This window comes from Polypterus senegalus, chromosome 12, assembly GCF_016835505.1.
Source record: "Polypterus senegalus isolate Bchr_013 chromosome 12, ASM1683550v1, whole genome shotgun sequence".
Classification (NCBI taxonomy): Eukaryota; Metazoa; Chordata; class Cladistia; order Polypteriformes; family Polypteridae; genus Polypterus; species Polypterus senegalus.
The window spans coordinates 12747322-12766682 of NC_053165.1; the positions used below are offsets into that span (position 1 = coordinate 12747322).

At 42.4% G+C, this 19361-nt stretch overlaps 1 protein-coding gene across 1 annotated transcript in view; it reads left to right on the forward strand.

The window, feature by feature from the left end:
• Positions 1–19361, forward strand: part of dnah12 (dynein, axonemal, heavy chain 12) — a 192529-nt gene that overhangs the window by 155520 nt on the left and 17648 nt on the right. The window contains exons 64-70 of the mRNA XM_039771336.1: positions 803–947; positions 7828–7978; positions 8243–8496; positions 10448–10588; positions 11410–11547; positions 13175–13408; positions 19140–19328. Coding sequence (XP_039627270.1) covers positions 803–947; positions 7828–7978; positions 8243–8496; positions 10448–10588; positions 11410–11547; positions 13175–13408; positions 19140–19328 — 1252 coding nt within the window. The remainder of the gene's footprint in view (positions 1–802; positions 948–7827; positions 7979–8242; positions 8497–10447; positions 10589–11409; positions 11548–13174; positions 13409–19139; positions 19329–19361) is intronic.

Below are 19361 nucleotides of genomic sequence, written 5' to 3' on the forward strand. Positions count from 1 at the left end.
ACCAGACTTTCTCAGGTAGGGAGACTGTGTTGCTTCTTTTCAGAGGTCGCTGGCCTCCATTTCTGTGAATGAATCAGTGGCACCCTCTGCCCTCCCCTGTGCTCTAACACTGTGAGAGAAAGTGTCCACCTCAGCCATTTTTAAGCTGCCCACCTCGGCTGTAGGTTTAAGGACCTGGCAATCCAGATCATGACTGAGGGAGGCCCTAAAACAAAATGTGGGAAGTCTGTCTATTAAATAATGAGACTGACACAATAACTCGCTTTTATTCATCTAACAATTCTAATGCTTGTCCCCTTGAATTTACTCCCCATTCACAATTACACACCGATGCAGTCTTGGTGTCCACCGGTCGAAGGCGTGGAGCAGATCAGTTTCTGTCAGCTGTTTCAAGACATCTGACGTTTTCTTCTTTACTGCATCCATTGACTCAAAACATCTTCCTTTAAGCACAGATTTTAGGAAAAACACAGGCGCACGAGACATACCCATAAGCCTCAGTAAGCACTTGGTGTTTTGTTCAATTTTACTAAAAATTTTGAAATGACATGTTGCTCGACTTTAAAACTTAGCATGAAAAGGGGAAACACAACTGCATTAAACGGTGACCGACAATCCACTAAATGGTAGAGGGTGTTGTCGCTTGTCGTGTAGGTTTGGATAGTTTTAGTAATCAGTTCTCGCTGCTTTGTTTAAGAGACAGAAACGCAGTCTCGTTATTAAATGGACAGACCTCGGGTATCTTTAAGGATTTTCTTTTCTATTTGATAATCAAAATGTACTTTTGATTTACTATTCATAGAGAGCATTTCCACAAGACTCCAAAAGATTTTGCTCCGATGTACGACAGTAAGGAGCCGTACAACGTTCCACTGCCGAAGCCCTGGAATGAAAAACTTAACGACCTCCAAAAGATGATCATTTTACGATGTCTCAGACCTGATAAGGTAAGGTAGAGAGGATGTGATGATGTCTTTAACTGTCTTGTGTTATTTTGTGCAGATCATTTATAAAAACACTTTTTGGCAGCATCATCAGAGTGTCATACTGACAAATCATAAAACGGTTTTTGATATTTGCCAGCTACTTGCATACCTTCAACTAGAAGCAGAAGATAACACCAAAATTAACCATGTAGAGCTGAGTTGACCCTCCTGGTCCAAAAGGAATAAGAAATATGACTAAAATAAGACCACCCCCTGCAGCTCTCTCTCTCACAATATGAAATACTTTATCATTTTGTAACAAAAGAACAGAATACATGATAGAGGTTTGGGCCTCCTTGTGGCAAACTCCATTTAGTTGGGTGGCCTGCTGGGCTACAAATAGAAAATGAACAGAACCGGTCATCATGACTGTACATTGAGTCCAATGCTCACTGATGCCGGTTCAACAGGGAACATCGACTCTCCCGGCATTGCTAGATTTTACATACGGAGCGTGGCTTCCAGGCAGGAGACAGAAGGGACGTCAGTCCTCCAGTGATGCCTGAGGGCAAAAGAGGAGAAGGCATTGCTGACAGTGTATCCTTGCATGTCTGAATCGGATTAGCTTGTTCCAGAGTCCTGAAGGTGACCCCAATATAAATAGGTCCCAATTCTTTGAATGCCTTATGAGTGTAAAGGGGTTGAAAAGAAGAAACTAAATTTGGAAATATATGAAAGAAAGAAAGAAATCTTGTCTTCACTAAAATCTCTTTGAGACACAAGCCAGGCAGGAGGAAGCTTGTCCATTGTGTCTTTTATTAAGGTGAGCATAGTGAGGGAGCATTCATCACAGCAGTCTGTCACAGAGTGGTCAAAAAAAGGTAAAGGCCAATGTTCAGCTGTATGAACAACTGAATTTACAGAACAGTGCTGATTAATCCACACATTTACTCAGATTGGCTCATTGGCTTACACCCAAATAACTTACCCAATTAAAAGTCTATTCTCCTACACTCGTGTTCTTCTCATATTTCTTAGGTTCAGCTGTTAGCCTTGAAATCTCTGCGTACGTCACAACTGTCCAGTCTGCTTGTTTACAGGACATCTGCTGATCCATTTGTCATCTCCCAGTACATTTTGTGTATGACATCAACCTTCCTCCCAGTACATTCCTGTCTTCATTTTTACTTAACCATTTCAGTAGTCCTCTTCATGACATTTCTAAAACAAATGCTTGTTTATTTCAACATGCACTGCAGACCAAAATGCTTCACTCTTCTTAACTCCCAGTTATTCTCTCACAAAAGCAAATTAGAAACTCAACACTTCTCATTAAGGTTCATTTTACAAGTCAGTAGCTAAGATGGTGAGATATTATTTGATATCATTTTCACTTTATTTATTTTTTTAATGTGGTTTCTTTGGAATAAGTGTCTCATAAACATTAATCCAGACAGAATACATGTATCTAAAATAGCCTCAGACAGGGCCAGACTGGGACGCTTATTCAGGCTGAGAATCCCAAGTCTAGCCCCGGCCACATGATACACATGAGACTCGAAAAACCAACACACACCATTTTGTCTTGGAATTGTTTATGGATGAGGAGACAGCAGATTCACATTTCACTCTTAAATATTGGGCTCAAGACAACCTATAATGAAGTGTGGAACAACACTTCATAAATAAATAAACCATATAATACTATCAAGAGTGTTTTTTGGGGGTGGTAAGTGGGGTGACCACCCCAGGCTCCACTTCTAAGGGGGCCTGCTTTTGAGGTCCGCATGCCCCGTTCGAGCAGATCTGTTAAAGTTATATTTTCCATTAAAGTGAACCCTCGTTTATCACGGTTAATCCGTTCCAGACTACCGTGATAAATGAATTTTCGTGAAGTAGGATTCTTTATTTATAAATCAAATATTTTTGCAGTTAGAGTATAGAAAACCTGTTTACGGCCTTCTAAATACGTTTTTTAATATTATTAGAGCCCTCTAGACATGAAATAACACACTTTAGTCACAATTACACTCGTATTACCCAATATATTAGACAAAATAAGAGAAAATAAGACATATTAGACATTACAAATATATTATTACTAGGCTCACCCGCCTTTTAAGGCGACTGACTTTTATCCTCAATTTGTGTGCGCTCCATGTGTACATCAGGCATGTAAGTGTAGGGAATGAGAACATTAAAGTGCCCATTCATAACATCTCCCGAAAAAAAGTTTTTTATCCCCTCGAGTGCCTGTCCAAAGTCGTACAATGTCAGCCAGAATCTGTACCGATAAAGACAGAGTTTCATGCACTAAATAAGCTATAGATGAGAATAAGCAAGCACCATCTCCCCTGATATTTACTACACGGTGAGGCATTTGTACTCCATCAACATTAATTATTTCCAGAGGACATAATTTTGTCTATTTTTCCAGCGCATCGCGCACAAAAGCAAGGGAACGATGGGAGCACCAGAACTCTGCTCACATCACGTCGCTTCGTACCGTAAGCCGCAAGTAGTAAGTCTGTGATAAGCGGAATACCGCTACGCTTTCCACTCACGGGACGGAAGGACCATCCCGACCGCTTTTATATAGTAGATTATTGTACTGTACATTTAATTACACACACACAGTTCTTACACACAACCACTAACCTATGAAGGCACAACCTCAGTAGGAGAGTCTTCAGGTGGTGCAGTATCTTCAGCAGGTGCGTTGTTGTCTTTAATGAAGAAGTACTAGGAGTAGGCAGTGGGTATCAGGGTGCGCGGCTGAAGAAGATCTTGATAGGCAGTTGCTGGCGCTGTCTTTTCATATGCGTGAGGAGGCTTTTGTAGGGTATTGCCATCTTTAATCATATCCAAGAGTTTCACCTTCTCCTGGATAGCAAGCATCTTCCTCCGGCGCTTAGTTTTATTGTCAGAAGGCTTAGAAAAAGCAGCACGTTTAGGAGCCATCGTGAGGGCTTAGATAAACGTTCTCTGAAAGCGCATGTGTAGTGACGTAAGCGTGTATGAGAAAAAATCGCAATAGAGTGAAGCCGCGAAAGTCGAAGCATGATATAGCGAGGGATCACTGTATATATATATATATATATATATATTGTCACAGAGATGAGACATACTCAAGAAAAAGGTTTGTGGCAGCCACCCGTATAATCTCGTATCGTGGCTGCAAAGTTGTTCTTTTTATAGAGATACAGCACTGAAGTGCATACAACGAGTCCAAGACAAGACTGAGGGAAAAGGGGCAGGCTTTTAAAGGGGAAGACAGGAAGTGAGGTCATAAGGATCAGGCACGTGGTCTTCGATCATTGGATCACACCCAGTCGTGACATCAGAGGGTCCGGAGCTGGTAAGGTCTACCTCCATTGGCTCGGTCCCGGAAGTGACGTCAAGAGAGCCAGGTGGAATCCCCCGGGAATGGTCTACAGGCAAGAGAGAAAAAGAGTCAGTGCGCTCTGCCAAATCCCGGCATGCCTCCGAACTGTGTTCACTCAAGCCCTTTAGCTGCCTTCCATGCGCACGTGTGTGACAAGATATATATATTGTGGACGCTGGCCCGGACACACACAGACAGACATCTTCAGTTCACCACACACTGCTTATTTACACTATTTACACAGTTCTTTACGTGCACCACAAACCCCAGTGCCTCTTGCACCGATTCCCCAAAGCCCAGGCCTCACAGTTCCAATGCCTTTCTCCTGGCCGCCTCCAGTCCTCTCTCCAGCTCTGTCCACTTCCACCCGACATCCACCATCGACTGAAGGGAGGCGGCCCCTTAAATAGGAACCCGGATGGGCTCCAGCTGCTTTCCGGCACTCCTCCGCAGACACGCCCCAGTGTGGCGGAAGTGCCGGCTGCGCACCCAGAAGCCGTCCGGGTGTCCCCTGTCGTCTTCCCCCCAGCACTTCCTGGTGTGGCGGAAGTGCTGGGCTCCAGGGATATTCAGGCACCGGGGCGCTGCCTGGCGGTGGCCACGGGTCCCTACAGGGCTGGGCTTCCAAGCCCTTTACCCGAGGCCCCAACATAACCAGGGCGGACGCCCCCGGTCTGGAGGAGGCACAAGCCCTCCTCCGGTCCTCCTGGGCGTCCCGGCCGGATGCCACAATATATATATATATATATTTGCGAAGCTTCTAAGAGGAACCCTTTTACATGTACGTCTTTAAAAACATTCCATAGACCGAATATATTAATGCATAAAAACCTGATAACCAGCTGACATGACATCAACGTGACTTATGACTTTGACATCCTGCATATCGAGACACGGAGTACACTTGCAGTTTGGGGACTTTTTCTAGAAGAGGCCCTGCTAATTTCCACAAGACACCACATCGCATTTTGCACTGTCATGGTATTGCCATGAATTATGAACTGCAATTTTTTAATAGATTATATTATTATATTTTGATATTATCTTGCAAAAATTTAGCTGAATACTGTGATGAGAAAATCTGGTGTATGTTAACATTATTTTTATTAAATTTGTGCGCAAGTTTATATAGTCCAGGCATTTTGACGTAACCGGCCCCGCGTGGTCAACCCTTGGCCCACTCCACACACCCCTAAGGTTGCCTCTGAGCAAAAAGCACTGAACCACAACAAGCCGTTGTCAGTGGAATCCCCAGTGCAGAGGTTATGTCTGCAGTTTCAACTGGGAATCCTGAATCTCCACAGCTGAGTCGCTGTCCATGTCCAGATGGTAACACTGAATTCTTGTCCACAAAGTTTGAAGTGCTGGTCAGAAAAGACCACTTGGAATTTCTTCAACGAACCAAAAGGCTCAAAAAATGTGCCAGTGCCACAAAATTCTGTCAAGCATTTTTTAAAGCATGCACTTCGTAAACAAAAAAAACTCCCATCATAGCGCTAAGGTTTAACTGTCAGAGTGCGAGAGACGCACTTTAAAAATATTAAAGTAAAAATGAAATACGTCCGTTAACAAACTTATCACGAAATAAAGAACAACAGGTACATTTTAAAACACAAATAATTCCGCTCACATACATGTTTCATTAATAAAAATAAAAATAAAATATTTTGTGTAGCCTATTCAGTCACTCTGAGGGAAAAGGGAAAAAAAAAACGGTACAAATGTGAACATACGCTACACTTTGTTAAAATCTGAAACAAAAATAAAACAAAATAAATACACAGTAACAAATACCAAATCCCATACACCATAATGCAAAATATATTATACATTTTTAAACAATCTTCATATATAACTTTAATCACAAAAGCACCAGACGTGTGCACCTCTCATCATTGCGCTCCTGTTCAACTGTCAGAGTGCGAGACGCTTGCAAAGTCAAAAGTTGACTTGAACAAAAACAAGAAACCGGTAAAGAAACCCTCCAACGTTAAACCGAAGGGATGTGTGCCCACTACAGAGCAATACCGCCTGCTCGTTTTCCAGTATAATAACTTTATGTCATTCCACCGTTCGTTTATTTCACTGGTAGCTCTGAGTGCCAGGCCAGGCTACTGGGAAAGCTCCCGCTGATTGTAAACCTCAGTCCGGCTCTGGTTGCCTCAGAACACCAAGGCTTATGAATAAATCGAGGAACTGATGAATGGAAGAAATGAAAACAAAACATTAAGTAAGTTAAAATGGCACGTGGGCCTAGCAAGCCCCTGGTTTTTCTCCAGTCCAGATGAGAACAGGCCATTCAACCCAACAAAGCTTGCCAGTCCTCTCCACTTATCTCTTCCAAAAAAACATCAAGCCGAGTTCTGAAAGTCCCTAACATCTTACTGTCTACCACACTACTTGGTCGCTTATTCCAAGTGTCTATCATTCTTTATGTAAAGAAAAACTTCCTAATGTTTGTGTGAAATTCACCCTTCACAAGTTTCCAGCTGTGTCCCCGTGTTCTTGATGAACTCATTTTAATGTCATCGTCTCGATCCACTGCACTGATTCCCTTCATAATTTTAAACACGTCAGTCAGGTCTCCTCTTCATCTCCATTAAAGGCTCAGCTCTTGTAATCTTCCTTCATAACTCATCCCCTGTAGTCCTGTAATCTGCCTTGTTGCTCTTCTCTGGACCTTCTCTAGTGCTGTTATGTCCTTTTAGTAGCCTGGAGACCAAAACTGCACCCAGGGCTCCAGATGAGGCCTCACCAGTGTGTTATAAAGCCTGAGCAGACCCTCCTGTGACTTGTACTCACCACATCAAGGCTCTATATAACCTGACATTCTGTTAACCTTCTTAATGGCTTTTGAACACTGTTGGGAAGTCGATAGCTTAGAGTCTACTACGACTCCTAAATCCTTCTCATAAGGTGGACGTGTTTTTCTGACTGCCCATTGTGTATTCATTCATCCTTCCATCCATTATCCAACCCGCTATATCCTAACTACAGGGTCACCGGGGGTCTGCTGGAACCAATCCCAGCCAACACAAACCTAACATTTTTACTTCCTATGTGTATCTGTCCACAGCAGTGGCTCACAGACTGACCCACCACAAAACATCACCAAAATGCGTCTTCTCTCTAAAAGCCCACTGCTACCTTTATTGCCTCCTAGTTTGTCACATCCTCAGGCTCACTTTACAAGCCTGGACTCCATTTTGGCTCATCGAGCAGCAGTTTTTTAATTTTTTTTTATTTTCTCACCTTAAATTCAATATCTCGAGAATCACTTCCCGATTTAGAGACAAAATACAGAAGGCCAGGCCTGCCGTCTTGAACCTGCTCTTTTCTTCTAAAGGCGCTCGAGGTTTCCCACAGTTTTGAGCCACTTGACCTCTGCAGTAAGCAGCAGCGTCCATGCAGGCTTCTTGACTTAACTTCATTTGTGTGAAGTAATCGGGGACAAGACATTCGGACGTCTGACGTAACTTGAAAGATTCATTTGTTCCCTTTTTTCTCCCCTTTAAGATTGTTCCTGCCATCACCAATTACGTGACGGACAAGTTGGGCAAGAAGTTTGTGGAACCGCCGCCATTTGATCTGTCCAAGAGTTACACGGATTCAAACGCTGTGATCCCGCTTGTGTTTATTCTTTCTCCTGGTGCCGATCCCATGGCCAGTAAGTAAAACCGATGATCTTTGTGTCCATAAAGAATGTCTGGGATGCTAGAACTGTGCTGAAAATAAATATTTTGGAGTCCAGCTGTGACCTCCACATCTCTCTGCGCATTCTAATATCAGTGGGGGAAGACAATTTGTCACAGCTTGTCCATATCTGGCCAGACTTGTATCTGTCCATCCTATTCAGGAAACCAGTCCGTTACAGTGGCCAACAACAGCAGCATCGTCACTCACCCAATTCTTCCACTCTTTTCAATTTCAGGTTTGCTGAAGTTTGCAAATGATAAATACATGGGTGGAAACCGATTCCAGGCCATTTCACTGGGCCAGGGGCAGGGTCCGATTGCTGCCAAGATGATCCAGGGGGCCATGAAAGAGGGGACTTGGGTGTGTCTGCAGAACTGCCACCTGGCTGTGTCATGGATGACAACCCTGGAGAAGATCTGTGAGGAGCTCAACCCCGAGGCTTGCAATGCAGACTTCAGACTCTGGCTAACAAGCTATCCTTCTCCCAAGGTGCCGTACAAATAACAACCGTTCATTTCCGCTGTTACTTCTTTCACTCTGTAATGTTTGGGACAAAGACCCATTTTGTTCTGGATTTCCCCCTCTGCTCCACAGTTTTAAGATTACAAATCAAACAATTCAGACGTGATGAAAGTGCACATGGCAGGCTTTCATTTGAGGGGATTTTCATACATTTCGTATGGAGGAATATTTCGGATAAAATAAATAAATAAATAAATGCGTAAGTAGATAAAAGTACTGTGAAATGTGAGCATAAATAGATAAATGTGTCACGAAATATGTTTTTCGTTGCTTATTTATTTATTTATTTATTTATTTCATTTTGTCCGTAACATTCCAGCAAACCGTCCTGAAATACGACTTGAAATAAAACTGTCACTTTCACTCGTCAAAGTTGAGAGGGTGGGCTCTAACACGCCCTCTAGTTACTGATTGGTGAATCGATAGCACAAGAATTAATTAGAAAAATGCTTACTACTGCCGATGAAATGGATTCTGCCGAAGATATTACGTATTTCAGAGAGAAAATTGAAGATTTATCGGAAGAAATTACAATGTTGGCGGCCCTTTTAGACTCCGATATAGATGAAACTAATTTTGAAATGACAGATTGCAGATCTATATGGTGTATCGGAGAAGACGATCACAAGGCGAATGAGCCAGTTTGATATACGGTGAGGTGCAATGGCTGTATTAGTTTAGGTACTTTGACATGGAATGCCCAAAGCAGCGCCAACTAATATTTTGAACTGAACAACTTTTCCACTGATCAGAGCTGTAGAGTTGTTTGAAAAAGTAGCTGCGAATATGCACCTGATTTTATACTCGTAAAACAAGGGTCAAATACTCAGTTCAAAATATTAGCTGGAGCTGCTTTGGGCATTCCATGTCAAAGTACCTAAACTAATACAGCCATTGCACCTCACCGTATATCAAACTGGCTCATTCGCCTTGTGATCGTCTTCTTCCAAAACACCATATAAATCTGCAATCTGTCGTACTTTTAAACCGCATAACAGAAGGTGTTCTATTGACTCAGCTGGAATGTCAAAGGATGGACGTCCAGAGCAGGGAACTGTGTCACCTGAACTGGAGTGCAGTCGAGTCCGTTCCACCTGTTCTTCGACAATTTCAAAAACAGTTTCATCTATATCGGAGTCTAAAAGGGCCGCCAATCTTCAAATCTCTCTCTGAAAAACGTAATATCTTCGGCAGAATCCATTTCATCGTCAGTAGTAAGCATTTTTCTAATTAATTCTTGTGCTATCGATTCACCAATCAGTAACTAGAGGGCGTGTTAGAGCCCACCCTCTCAACTTTGACGAGTGAAAGTGACAGTTTTATTTCAAGCCGTATTTCATGACAGTTTGCAGGAATGTTACGGACAAAATGAAATAAATAAATAAATAAATAAATAAGCAACGAAAAACATATTTCGTGACACATTTATTTATTTATGCTCTCATTTCATGACACATTTGGCTTCATTTCATGATACATTTATTTATTTATGCTCACATTTCACAGTACTTTTATTTATTTGCGCATTTATTTATTTAATTTTGTCCGAAATAGTCCTCCATAATTTCGGTCCCACCATGTAGAAAGGACAAGACTTTTTTCTATATGGTCATTTTGTTATTACTTGTATAAAAGTAAAACTAATAAAGCAGAATCAACAGCTGTGCCCATCAATATCTACTAAGTGATGTCATTTTTGACATGCAGAAAAAATGAAGTATCCCACTGAACCAGAATTAGGTAGTGCGAGTTTACCAGTGGATGGATGAGTGCAAGAAGAAAGAGAAAGCAGTGCAAGTTTAGAAGATCATAAATGGAGCCTTCTCTTCTTTATACAAGAACGCGACTTTCTAACTGTTTGTGAAGTTGCTTTATGGCTTTTCAAACTAAACATTCACTTTGCATTCTCTCCTCCAAGTTCCCCGTCACCATCCTGCAGAATGGAGTGAAGATGACTAACGAACCCCCCACTGGTCTAAGGATGAACATGATGCAGTCGTATCTCAGTGACCCCATCTCCGATCCAGAATTTTTTAGCGGATGTGACAAAAAAGAGATGGTATGTGTGACAGGCTGATTTGTATGCTGCTGTCAATTCTTGCTGCTAATGTACTGTGCAGCGCCTTTAAAATGTTTTCATTCACACCTTGGACAAAGGGCAAATTATTTACTGTATGTCAGGTTATATAGCGCCTTGATGTGTGGTGAGCACAAGTCACAGGGGGTTCTGCTCAGGTCTTTATAACACACTGGTGAGGCCTCATCTGGAGTCCTGGGTGCAGTTTGGGTCTCCAGGCTACAAAAAGGACATAACAGCACTTGAGGAATGTCCAGAGAAGAGCAACAAGGCTGAGTCCAGGGCTACAAGGGATGAGTTATGAGGGAAGATTAAAAGAGCTGAGCCTTTAAAGGAGATTAGGAGCAGACATGAGTGAAGTGTTTAAAATTATGAAGGGAATTAGTACAGTGGATCGAGACTTTAAAAGAGTAAGTTTCGCTCATATATTAGCAAGTTTTTCTTCACATGGAGAACCACACACACATGGAATAAATGGTCAAGTACTGTGGTTGACAGAGGGGCCTTCAAAACTCGACTTGATGTTATTTTAGAAGAGCGAAGTGGACAGGACTAGCGAGCTTTGTTGGCCTGAATGGCCTGTCCTCTTCTAGTTTGTTCCAATCACTAATTACAATTCTTAAAACCATAATAGAAAAGTCTAAATCATCCAAAATGTTGCATATATACAGTATCCAATTGTCTGTGTAAATGAACAGTAACCAAGTTTGGCTACAGTAGAGAGTGCTCTAGAAGTGTAGTACGGAGAGTGTGTGCACCTCGCTGCTCCCCAGCTTCTTCATTCTCTTGTGCTGCCTTTTCAGATTTGGGAGAAGCTGCTCTATGGACTTTGCTTCTTCCACGCACTGGTCCAGGAACGAAAAAAGTTTGGGCCGCTTGGCTGGAACATCCCCTATGGATTTAATGAGTCTGACTTGCGGATCAGCATCCGACAGCTCCAGGTAAGGACGGGTGTGCAGCAAGCGCTAGAGGAGCCCGGCCTTCTCTAGCATTTAGACATGGCGTCAGCATTCTGTGTCATTTTGGACATCCTTAGAGCTCCTCAAATTTAAAAGGAAGTTGATTTTTGGCAATTTAAGCAGTGGCAAACCTGCAGCGTTTTTTTGATTGGTCAAAAATGTTAGTTGATAATATTAATAATATAACCTTATTTATGTAGCACCTTATCATATATTTACATGCAACTGGAGGTGCTTTCCACAGAGTAATCATCAGAAACAAAGATATATCACATTTACTTGGATTATTATCACTAATTAATTAATACTATGGTCATTTCAAATAAATGTAAGTATACTAAATGCAAAAATCAACCAAGTATTGTTAAACACAATGTAACTGCTAAAGTGAAAAACAGTCCTTCACTCTTATCAGAAAAAAAGGTTTTCTAATTAAAATATTTATACACTTATACATTAAGGTTGACAGTAAAACAACCAGATCTAATTATCCATCCATCCATTTTCCAACCCACTATATCCTAACACAGGATCATGGGGGTCTGCTGGAGCCAATCCCAGCCAGCACAGGGTGCAAGGCAGGAAACAAAGCCCAGGCAGGGTGCCAGCCCACCGCAGTATCTAAAACATATTCACTTTGTATTTTCTTGCATGGTCCACTGGCATGTACAGAACATCTATTTTTGTTGTGTTTGCACCTTTTGTTGTATTGCACATGGGACATTAAATTTGGGTTCATCACTAGTTTGTGAGAACATTCTAATTTTCCATACGTTGATTGCATTGTGTTTACTTCTTTTAAAAGTTTTTGTTTAACGCACAATACTTCATTCTATAATAACTGTCAGTCAGTCATTTTCCAACCCGCTATATCCTAACACAGGATCAAAGGGGTCAGCCAGAGCCAATGCCAGCTAGCACAGGGCACAAGGCAGGAAGCAAACCCCGGGCAGGGCGCCAGCCCACCGCAGGGCACACAGACACCCACACACTAGGGACAATTTAGGATCGCCAATGCACCTAACCTGCATGTCTTTGGACTGTGGGAGGAAACCCACGCAGACACGGGGAGAACATGCAAACTCCATGCAGGGGGGACCCGGGAAGCGAACCCGAGTCTCCTAATGGCGAGGCAGCAGCGCTACCACTACACCACCGTGCCACCCAGATCTAATTAATATCTATAAAATGAAATATGTATAGTATGTATCTACATTTTAACTAGACAACCCATTTAGTAGAAAGAGGAATATTTTAGAAATCTTTTCATTAACGCTGCGCACTGTTCCAGTGTGGTGCTGAGGTGTCGCCCACTGCACTCGGGTCCCAGTCCAGCGTGCGGTGGGTGCAGCAACACGCTATCAGCACCTGCTCCCAATCTCTAAATATGTAGGGAAAATGTAATTGGGCTTAAAACTTGGCTGATATTGGGGTTCGACTACAGGGTGAACAGGCTTTACAAATTAGAATCAGGCAGGAGGAAGCCAAAGTGCAGTGAGAGCAGAGAAAGTCAAGGAAAGCCAGCAGCAGAATGGAGAACAAACCTGAGGCCTTCACTGCTGCCTTCGTTTGACTGTACTGCCTAATCGTCTCGCCTTTGTGTTTGCAGCTCTTCGTCAATGAGTATGAGCATGTCCCATTCGAGGCTATCACCTACCTGACCGGGGAGTGTAACTACGGTGGGCGAGTCACCGATGACTGGGACCGACGGCTGCTTTTGACACTTCTGGATAATTTCTACAACCCACAGATCATTGAAAACCCTCGCTACTCCTTTTCTGCCAGCGGCAACTACTGCTCCCCACCAAAGGGCACTTACGAGGATTATATTGAGTTCATTAAGGTAGAGTTTTCATTTGCTTTTAAGTACGTTTTGAGATGATGGCTTTCCTGATTTAAAATAAAGATGAGCAAACTACTGTATACCAGTCCAGAAGCTTCAGTTTGTATCAACAACATTAATTCAGATTACTTCAAACTAGAACGTGGTACTAGACAAGGATGCCCCTTGTCACCACTGCTTTTTGCAATCGCCATTGAGCCACTGGCAGTTCACCGTCAAAATGCTTATGAGGTAAAAGGGATTATCAGAGAAGGACATGAACAGAAAATTTCTCCATATGCTGATGATATGGTACTACTGTATATATATCAGATCCACAAAATACTGTGCCTGCAGTCCTAACAGCACAAACAGAATTTCAAAAGATCTCTGGTCTCAGAATTAATTTGAACTTTTGTGCTCTTTCCAGTGAATTCTCAAGCACACAATACTAGATTGGACACCTTCCCTTTTATCATCGCAGATCAGTTTAAATACCGAGGGGTAAACATCACAAGTAGACATAAAGCTCTTTATCAACACAATGTTGCCGTCTGTATTGAAAAAATTAAGCAAGACTGGCATAGATGGTCTACCCTTCATCTCACTTTAGCTGGAAGAATTAACATTGTCAAGATGAATACTACCTAAGCTTCTCTTTCTATTTTAAAACATTCCCAATATATATCAATGAATCATTTTTTAATAAATTAGATTGAACCACAACCTCATTTATTTGGAATTCAAAACATCCACGTATCCAAAGGGCGACCCTACAAAGACCTAAGGCAGAAGGTGGCATGGCACTATTTAACTTTCAATTTTATTACTGGGCTGCGAATATACAGGCTATAAAAACCTGGACATTGACACAAATAGACGAACAGACACAGGCTTGGTCCGCAATAGAATTAAAATAAAGATTTTGGCCCTGAGAATAAGGCTCTCCAGCTTTTGCTTTTCGCCTTCCAGCCAGGGCCATATGCATCTGTCGCTTTCTTCTCCTCTGTTCTTCCTGACCCGCAGCATGTTGTATTTATCCATCTATCCATTTTCTCAACACATGGCGCTTATCCTAACAGCATTTTGAGCAACGCAGACACCAACGCCGGGGTAGAAGGCCAGTGCATCATCACATTGTAGAGTATGTGAAGTGGACTTCGGGAGCCTGCACTGATACAGCGTGTTGCCACACCCAACACATGACAAACCACCTCCAGATCCCAAATTAGGACCCCAGTGCAGCCGTGCACCCCACTAGTGCAAATGGAATTGAGCAATGTGAGGCCGTTTACAGTGCCTGGAGTGCCAATCCCACCAGCAATCCCCGAGTTGGAGGACCCGCTTGCAGGGCTGATTGCAGGTTAAGGGCCTTGCTCAAGGGCCCTACTGGAGTGGAATCACTTCTGGCATTTGAGGTGCCAACCTTCCAATTGCTGGCACAGACCCCCAGCCTTGGAGCCGCCACTCCAACCCAGTCTGAAGTGCAGGAATAGAGCAAAATATAAAGCAGGACTTCCATCACGTAGCGACCACTGGGTCATCTCACACACAATCATAGCAAGCCCACTTAGAGTACTTGGAGGAAAGCCGCACAGATACGTGGAGAACATACTGGCCTCACACTGGAGGAATCGGTTGAGTGTTGTGGAGAGATCTTCTGAAAAAATGAGCAGAGTCTGCAGAAAGGCAGTCAGAATTTAGACTTTATTGTACAGCATAGGAAACAATGGCCGAGCACATAAAGCCATCTCATTCGAGCATTCGGTGAGCCCCAGCTTTATTACACTTTTGATCACAAAAACGTTCCCCCTTTACAGTGTTTCTTTAAATGGCTTTCTCACAGCTTCCTCTTAGTTTAATTCTGATGCTCTGTATATTCAATTAATTATCATTATAATTCCTGGTGGCTCCATAATCTGTACAAACCCCTACACATCCTCCTGATCAAAGCACCGTGATGTCCCTACATTGATGGATTAAAGGCCAGAAGTCCACATGACCGTCATTATCAAGTTCTTCCACGTGAACCCTGAATACAATGAGGACTGATTGTGAGGTCATTGATGTGAGGTAGAATACCTAGAGGGGGCTGGGTGGTCTCGTGGCCTTTGAACCCCTGCAGATTTTATTTTTTTCTCCAGCCATCTGGAGTTTTTTTTTGTTTTTTCTGTCCTCCCTGGCCATCAGACCTTACTTTTATTCTATGTTAATTAGTGTTCCCTAATTTTAATTCTTATTTCTTTTGTCTTTTTTTCTCATTATTCATCATGTAAAGCACGTTGAGTTCCATCATTTGTATGAAAATGTGCTCTAGAAATAAATGTCGTTGTTTTTTTCCCATCATCCACTGAACCGGGCTTCTCATGACGATGACCTCGCTCAACACCCCTTCTCACAACAATCCCTTGGTGCTGCAGACCTTCTCATAACAATCCCCTTAACCCCTGTAGACATCGCCCAGTCCACCTTCTCATAACAACCAGTTTGGCTCAAAGGATATATCCACCACCTGGAGGCCAGCATCGCCTGATTACTCCTCCCTTCATTCTCACAACAACATTTATTTCTATAGCATGTCTTCATACAAATGATGTAACTCAAAGTGCTTTACAAGATCAAGATAGAAAAAATAAAAAATATAAAAATAAAATTAGGCAATACTAAGTAACAAAGAATAAAGTAAGGTCCGATGGCCAGGAGGACAGAAAAAACAAAACTCCAGAAGGCTGGAGAAAAAAGAAATCTGCAGGGGTTCATAGGCCACGAGACCACCCAGCCCCCTCTGGGCATTCTACCTAACATCAATGATCTCAATCAGTCCTCACGGTTCTCAGGCTTCACGTGGAAGAATTAGATGGTGATGGTCATGTGGACCTCTGACCTTCAATCCATCAATATAGGGACATCACGGTGCTTTGATGAGGTGGTGGTGGCGCAGATCGACAGCACAGAAAACTGGAAAAAGAACAGCAGAGAAAGTTGGGGTTAGTACAGAATGTGGAGACAAGATAAAAACGATAATTCAATGCATATTCAGAATATCAGGGTTACACTAAAATGAAGCTATGAGCAAGCCATATTAAAATAATGAGTTCTCATCAGTTTTTTAAAAGTGTTCCCCCGTATTAGCCTGGTGAATTTCTATTCCAGATTTTAGGTGCATAACAGCAGAAGGCTGCCTCACCACTTCTTTTAAGTTTAGCTCTTGGAATTCTAAGCAGACCCTCATTTGAAGATCTAAGGGTACAATTTGGAGTGTACGGTGATAGACATTCTGAGATATAAGATGGAGTGAGATTATTTAAGGCTTTGTAAACCATATGCAGTATTTTAATGTCAATTCTAAACGGCTTAGTAACGCTAAGACTGGCGTGATGTGCTCAGATTTTCGTTTCTGAGTTTAGATTCCAGCAGTTCAATTCTGCACTCGTTGTCACTGATGGATGTCTTTTTTTGGGGGTGTTTCTGAGAGGAGTGCATTACAGTAATCTAGTCGACTAAAAACAAAACCGTGAACTCCTTTTTCAGTATCTTGCAAAGTTATAAGGGGTCTAATGTTTGCTATATATAAGTGAAAAAATGCTGTTCTGGACATCTGATTAATATGCGATTTAAAATTTAGTTCAGTGTCAATAGTTACTCCTAGATTCTTTACCTCCGTCTTGACTTTTAGTCCTAATGGATCAAGTTTATTTCTAATACCCTCACTATATCCATGTTTCCCAATCACTAAGATTTCTGTTTTCTCCTTATTTAGTTTGAGAAAATGACTACTCGTCCATTCAGAAACACAAGACAGACATTGGGGTCAGTGAATCAAGAGAGTCGGGGTCATCAGGCGCTATTGATAAATACAGTTGTGTGTCGTCAGCATAGCTGTGGTAGCTCATGTAGTTCCTTGAGATAGTCTGACCTAATGGAAGCATGTAAATCGAAAAGAGCAGCGGACCCAAGAGAGATTCTTGTATAACACCATATAGAATATCAGGGGTCTTCGAAGTATAATTACCACAACTAACAAAGAATTTTCCACCCATTTATTAAGACTCAAACCAATTTAAGAGTCTGCCAAAGGCCCACACACTGACTAAGGCGATTTATAATCCTGAGCTGTTAAAGATTAACGGCCAATCAATTCCCGCAATTAAGTTGGAACCAGCAGGACCCACATGCGGAAATCAATCAATCGATATTTATTTATAAAGCACATATTCATACAAAAAAATGTAGCTCAAAGTGCTTTACAAAATGAATAGAAAAATAGAAGACACAATAGAAAATAAACATAAGTCAACATTAATTAACATAGAATAAGTAAGGTCCGATGGCCAGGGTGGACAGAAAAAACAAAAAAAAAACTCCAAAGGCTGGAGAAAAAAAATAAAATCTGTAGGGGTTCCAGACCACGAGACCGCCCAGTCCCTCTGGGCAATCTACCTAACATAAGTCAAACAGTCCTCTTTGTATTTAGGGTTTTCATGGAAGGACCTGATGATGATGCTCATGTAGACTTCTGGCTTTCAGTCCATCAATGTTGGTGCATCATGATGCTTTGAGTAGGTGGTGGTGGCGCAGGCCGCCACCACAAAGAAACCGGAAAAAGAAACAGAAGAGAGAGTAGGGGTCAGTACGGATTTTGGAGCCACTGTGAATAGTTATTATGATGAATTGAACATACAGAGTATCAGTATACTGGACCACCCGATCAGCAATTCAGTTACTGATCAATTGTTGCACCCGCATCCTTCCAAGGTCAAAACAATAGGAAAACGGTGCCAGTAAGTGGCAGCGCAGCTCCACCGACAAGGGCCAAGCTGCCGACAGCCTCGGCACGATGCTTCATGGCTGCTTGAAAGAAGGGAAAAAAGACGAGCCTTTAACAATTGATTCTTTAAGCTAACTAATATGTTCTACTGTAAGTTTATTTATTTTTATTAGGATATATAGAGATGCATTGCCATATGAACTGAAATGCTTATCCAAAGTGCTAATGTAAAAGCCGGCAAACACAGAGAAAGGCGCCACCCCACAGTGGCACACCTGTCTGACTTGCTGGCACAGAGGCCAAGTTGTCGCTCCCTTCACAGGCATCTATTGTATGTGCAGGGAAAAGTCCCCAACCTTCAATCCTCCACTCTTAAGCCCCTTCGTAGCTCAGACTAACTAGGTGTCATAATGCATTTTATTTTAACTTTATTGCCCAAAGTATTGAGGAGCCCTGAAAAATCTAAATGACATGTGAGTGCTTGTGAGTTTTCTACCCTTTGCACTCACACAGGCAAAGGCCCGGCATGCAATTTGTTTCGTCTTCTGTCAGTGAGAGGCTCCCAAAACGAAATCTGCCAGCTTGCTTATTCAGAGCACATAACGTCCTTGACTCACAGAAGTTCAAAACAAAGCAAGTGGAAAGGCAGGCAGGCTGGCTGGCTGGCAGGCCAGGGCTCCTCCGCCAGAACAAATGGCGTCCTTTTGAAGCTGCCTCAGGCCCAGACCCCTCACGGCTAACAGCAGTAAAACTAATAATGAAGCATATTGACCCTTAATCAAAATTTTCAACACGAGATGAAACGATCACAAGTTTCCGGCTTTCATTCGGTACAACGTAACCCGTGGTATTCATGTGGAAAGAAACCAAGATGAGCTTTATGTGGGCTTTTTTATTTCTCGATCAAAAGTCTGAAGCTGAATTAAAAAAGTTCTGCTCTCCTTCAAATTTAAATATTAAATACCTAATCTTCTGTAATTTCAGAACCTCCCTTTCAGCCAGCATCCAGAAGTGTTTGGGATGCACGAGAATGTGGACATTTCCAAGGACCTGCAGCAAACCAAGATTCTCTTCGACTCCCTGCTCTTGACTCAAGGGGGCAGCCGTCAGGGAGGCTCGTCCGGCGGAGGGGACAGCACCTTAAATGACATTGCTAAGGACATCCTTACAAAGGTAGAAGAAAAAGGGTGGCTCAGACTGGAGGAG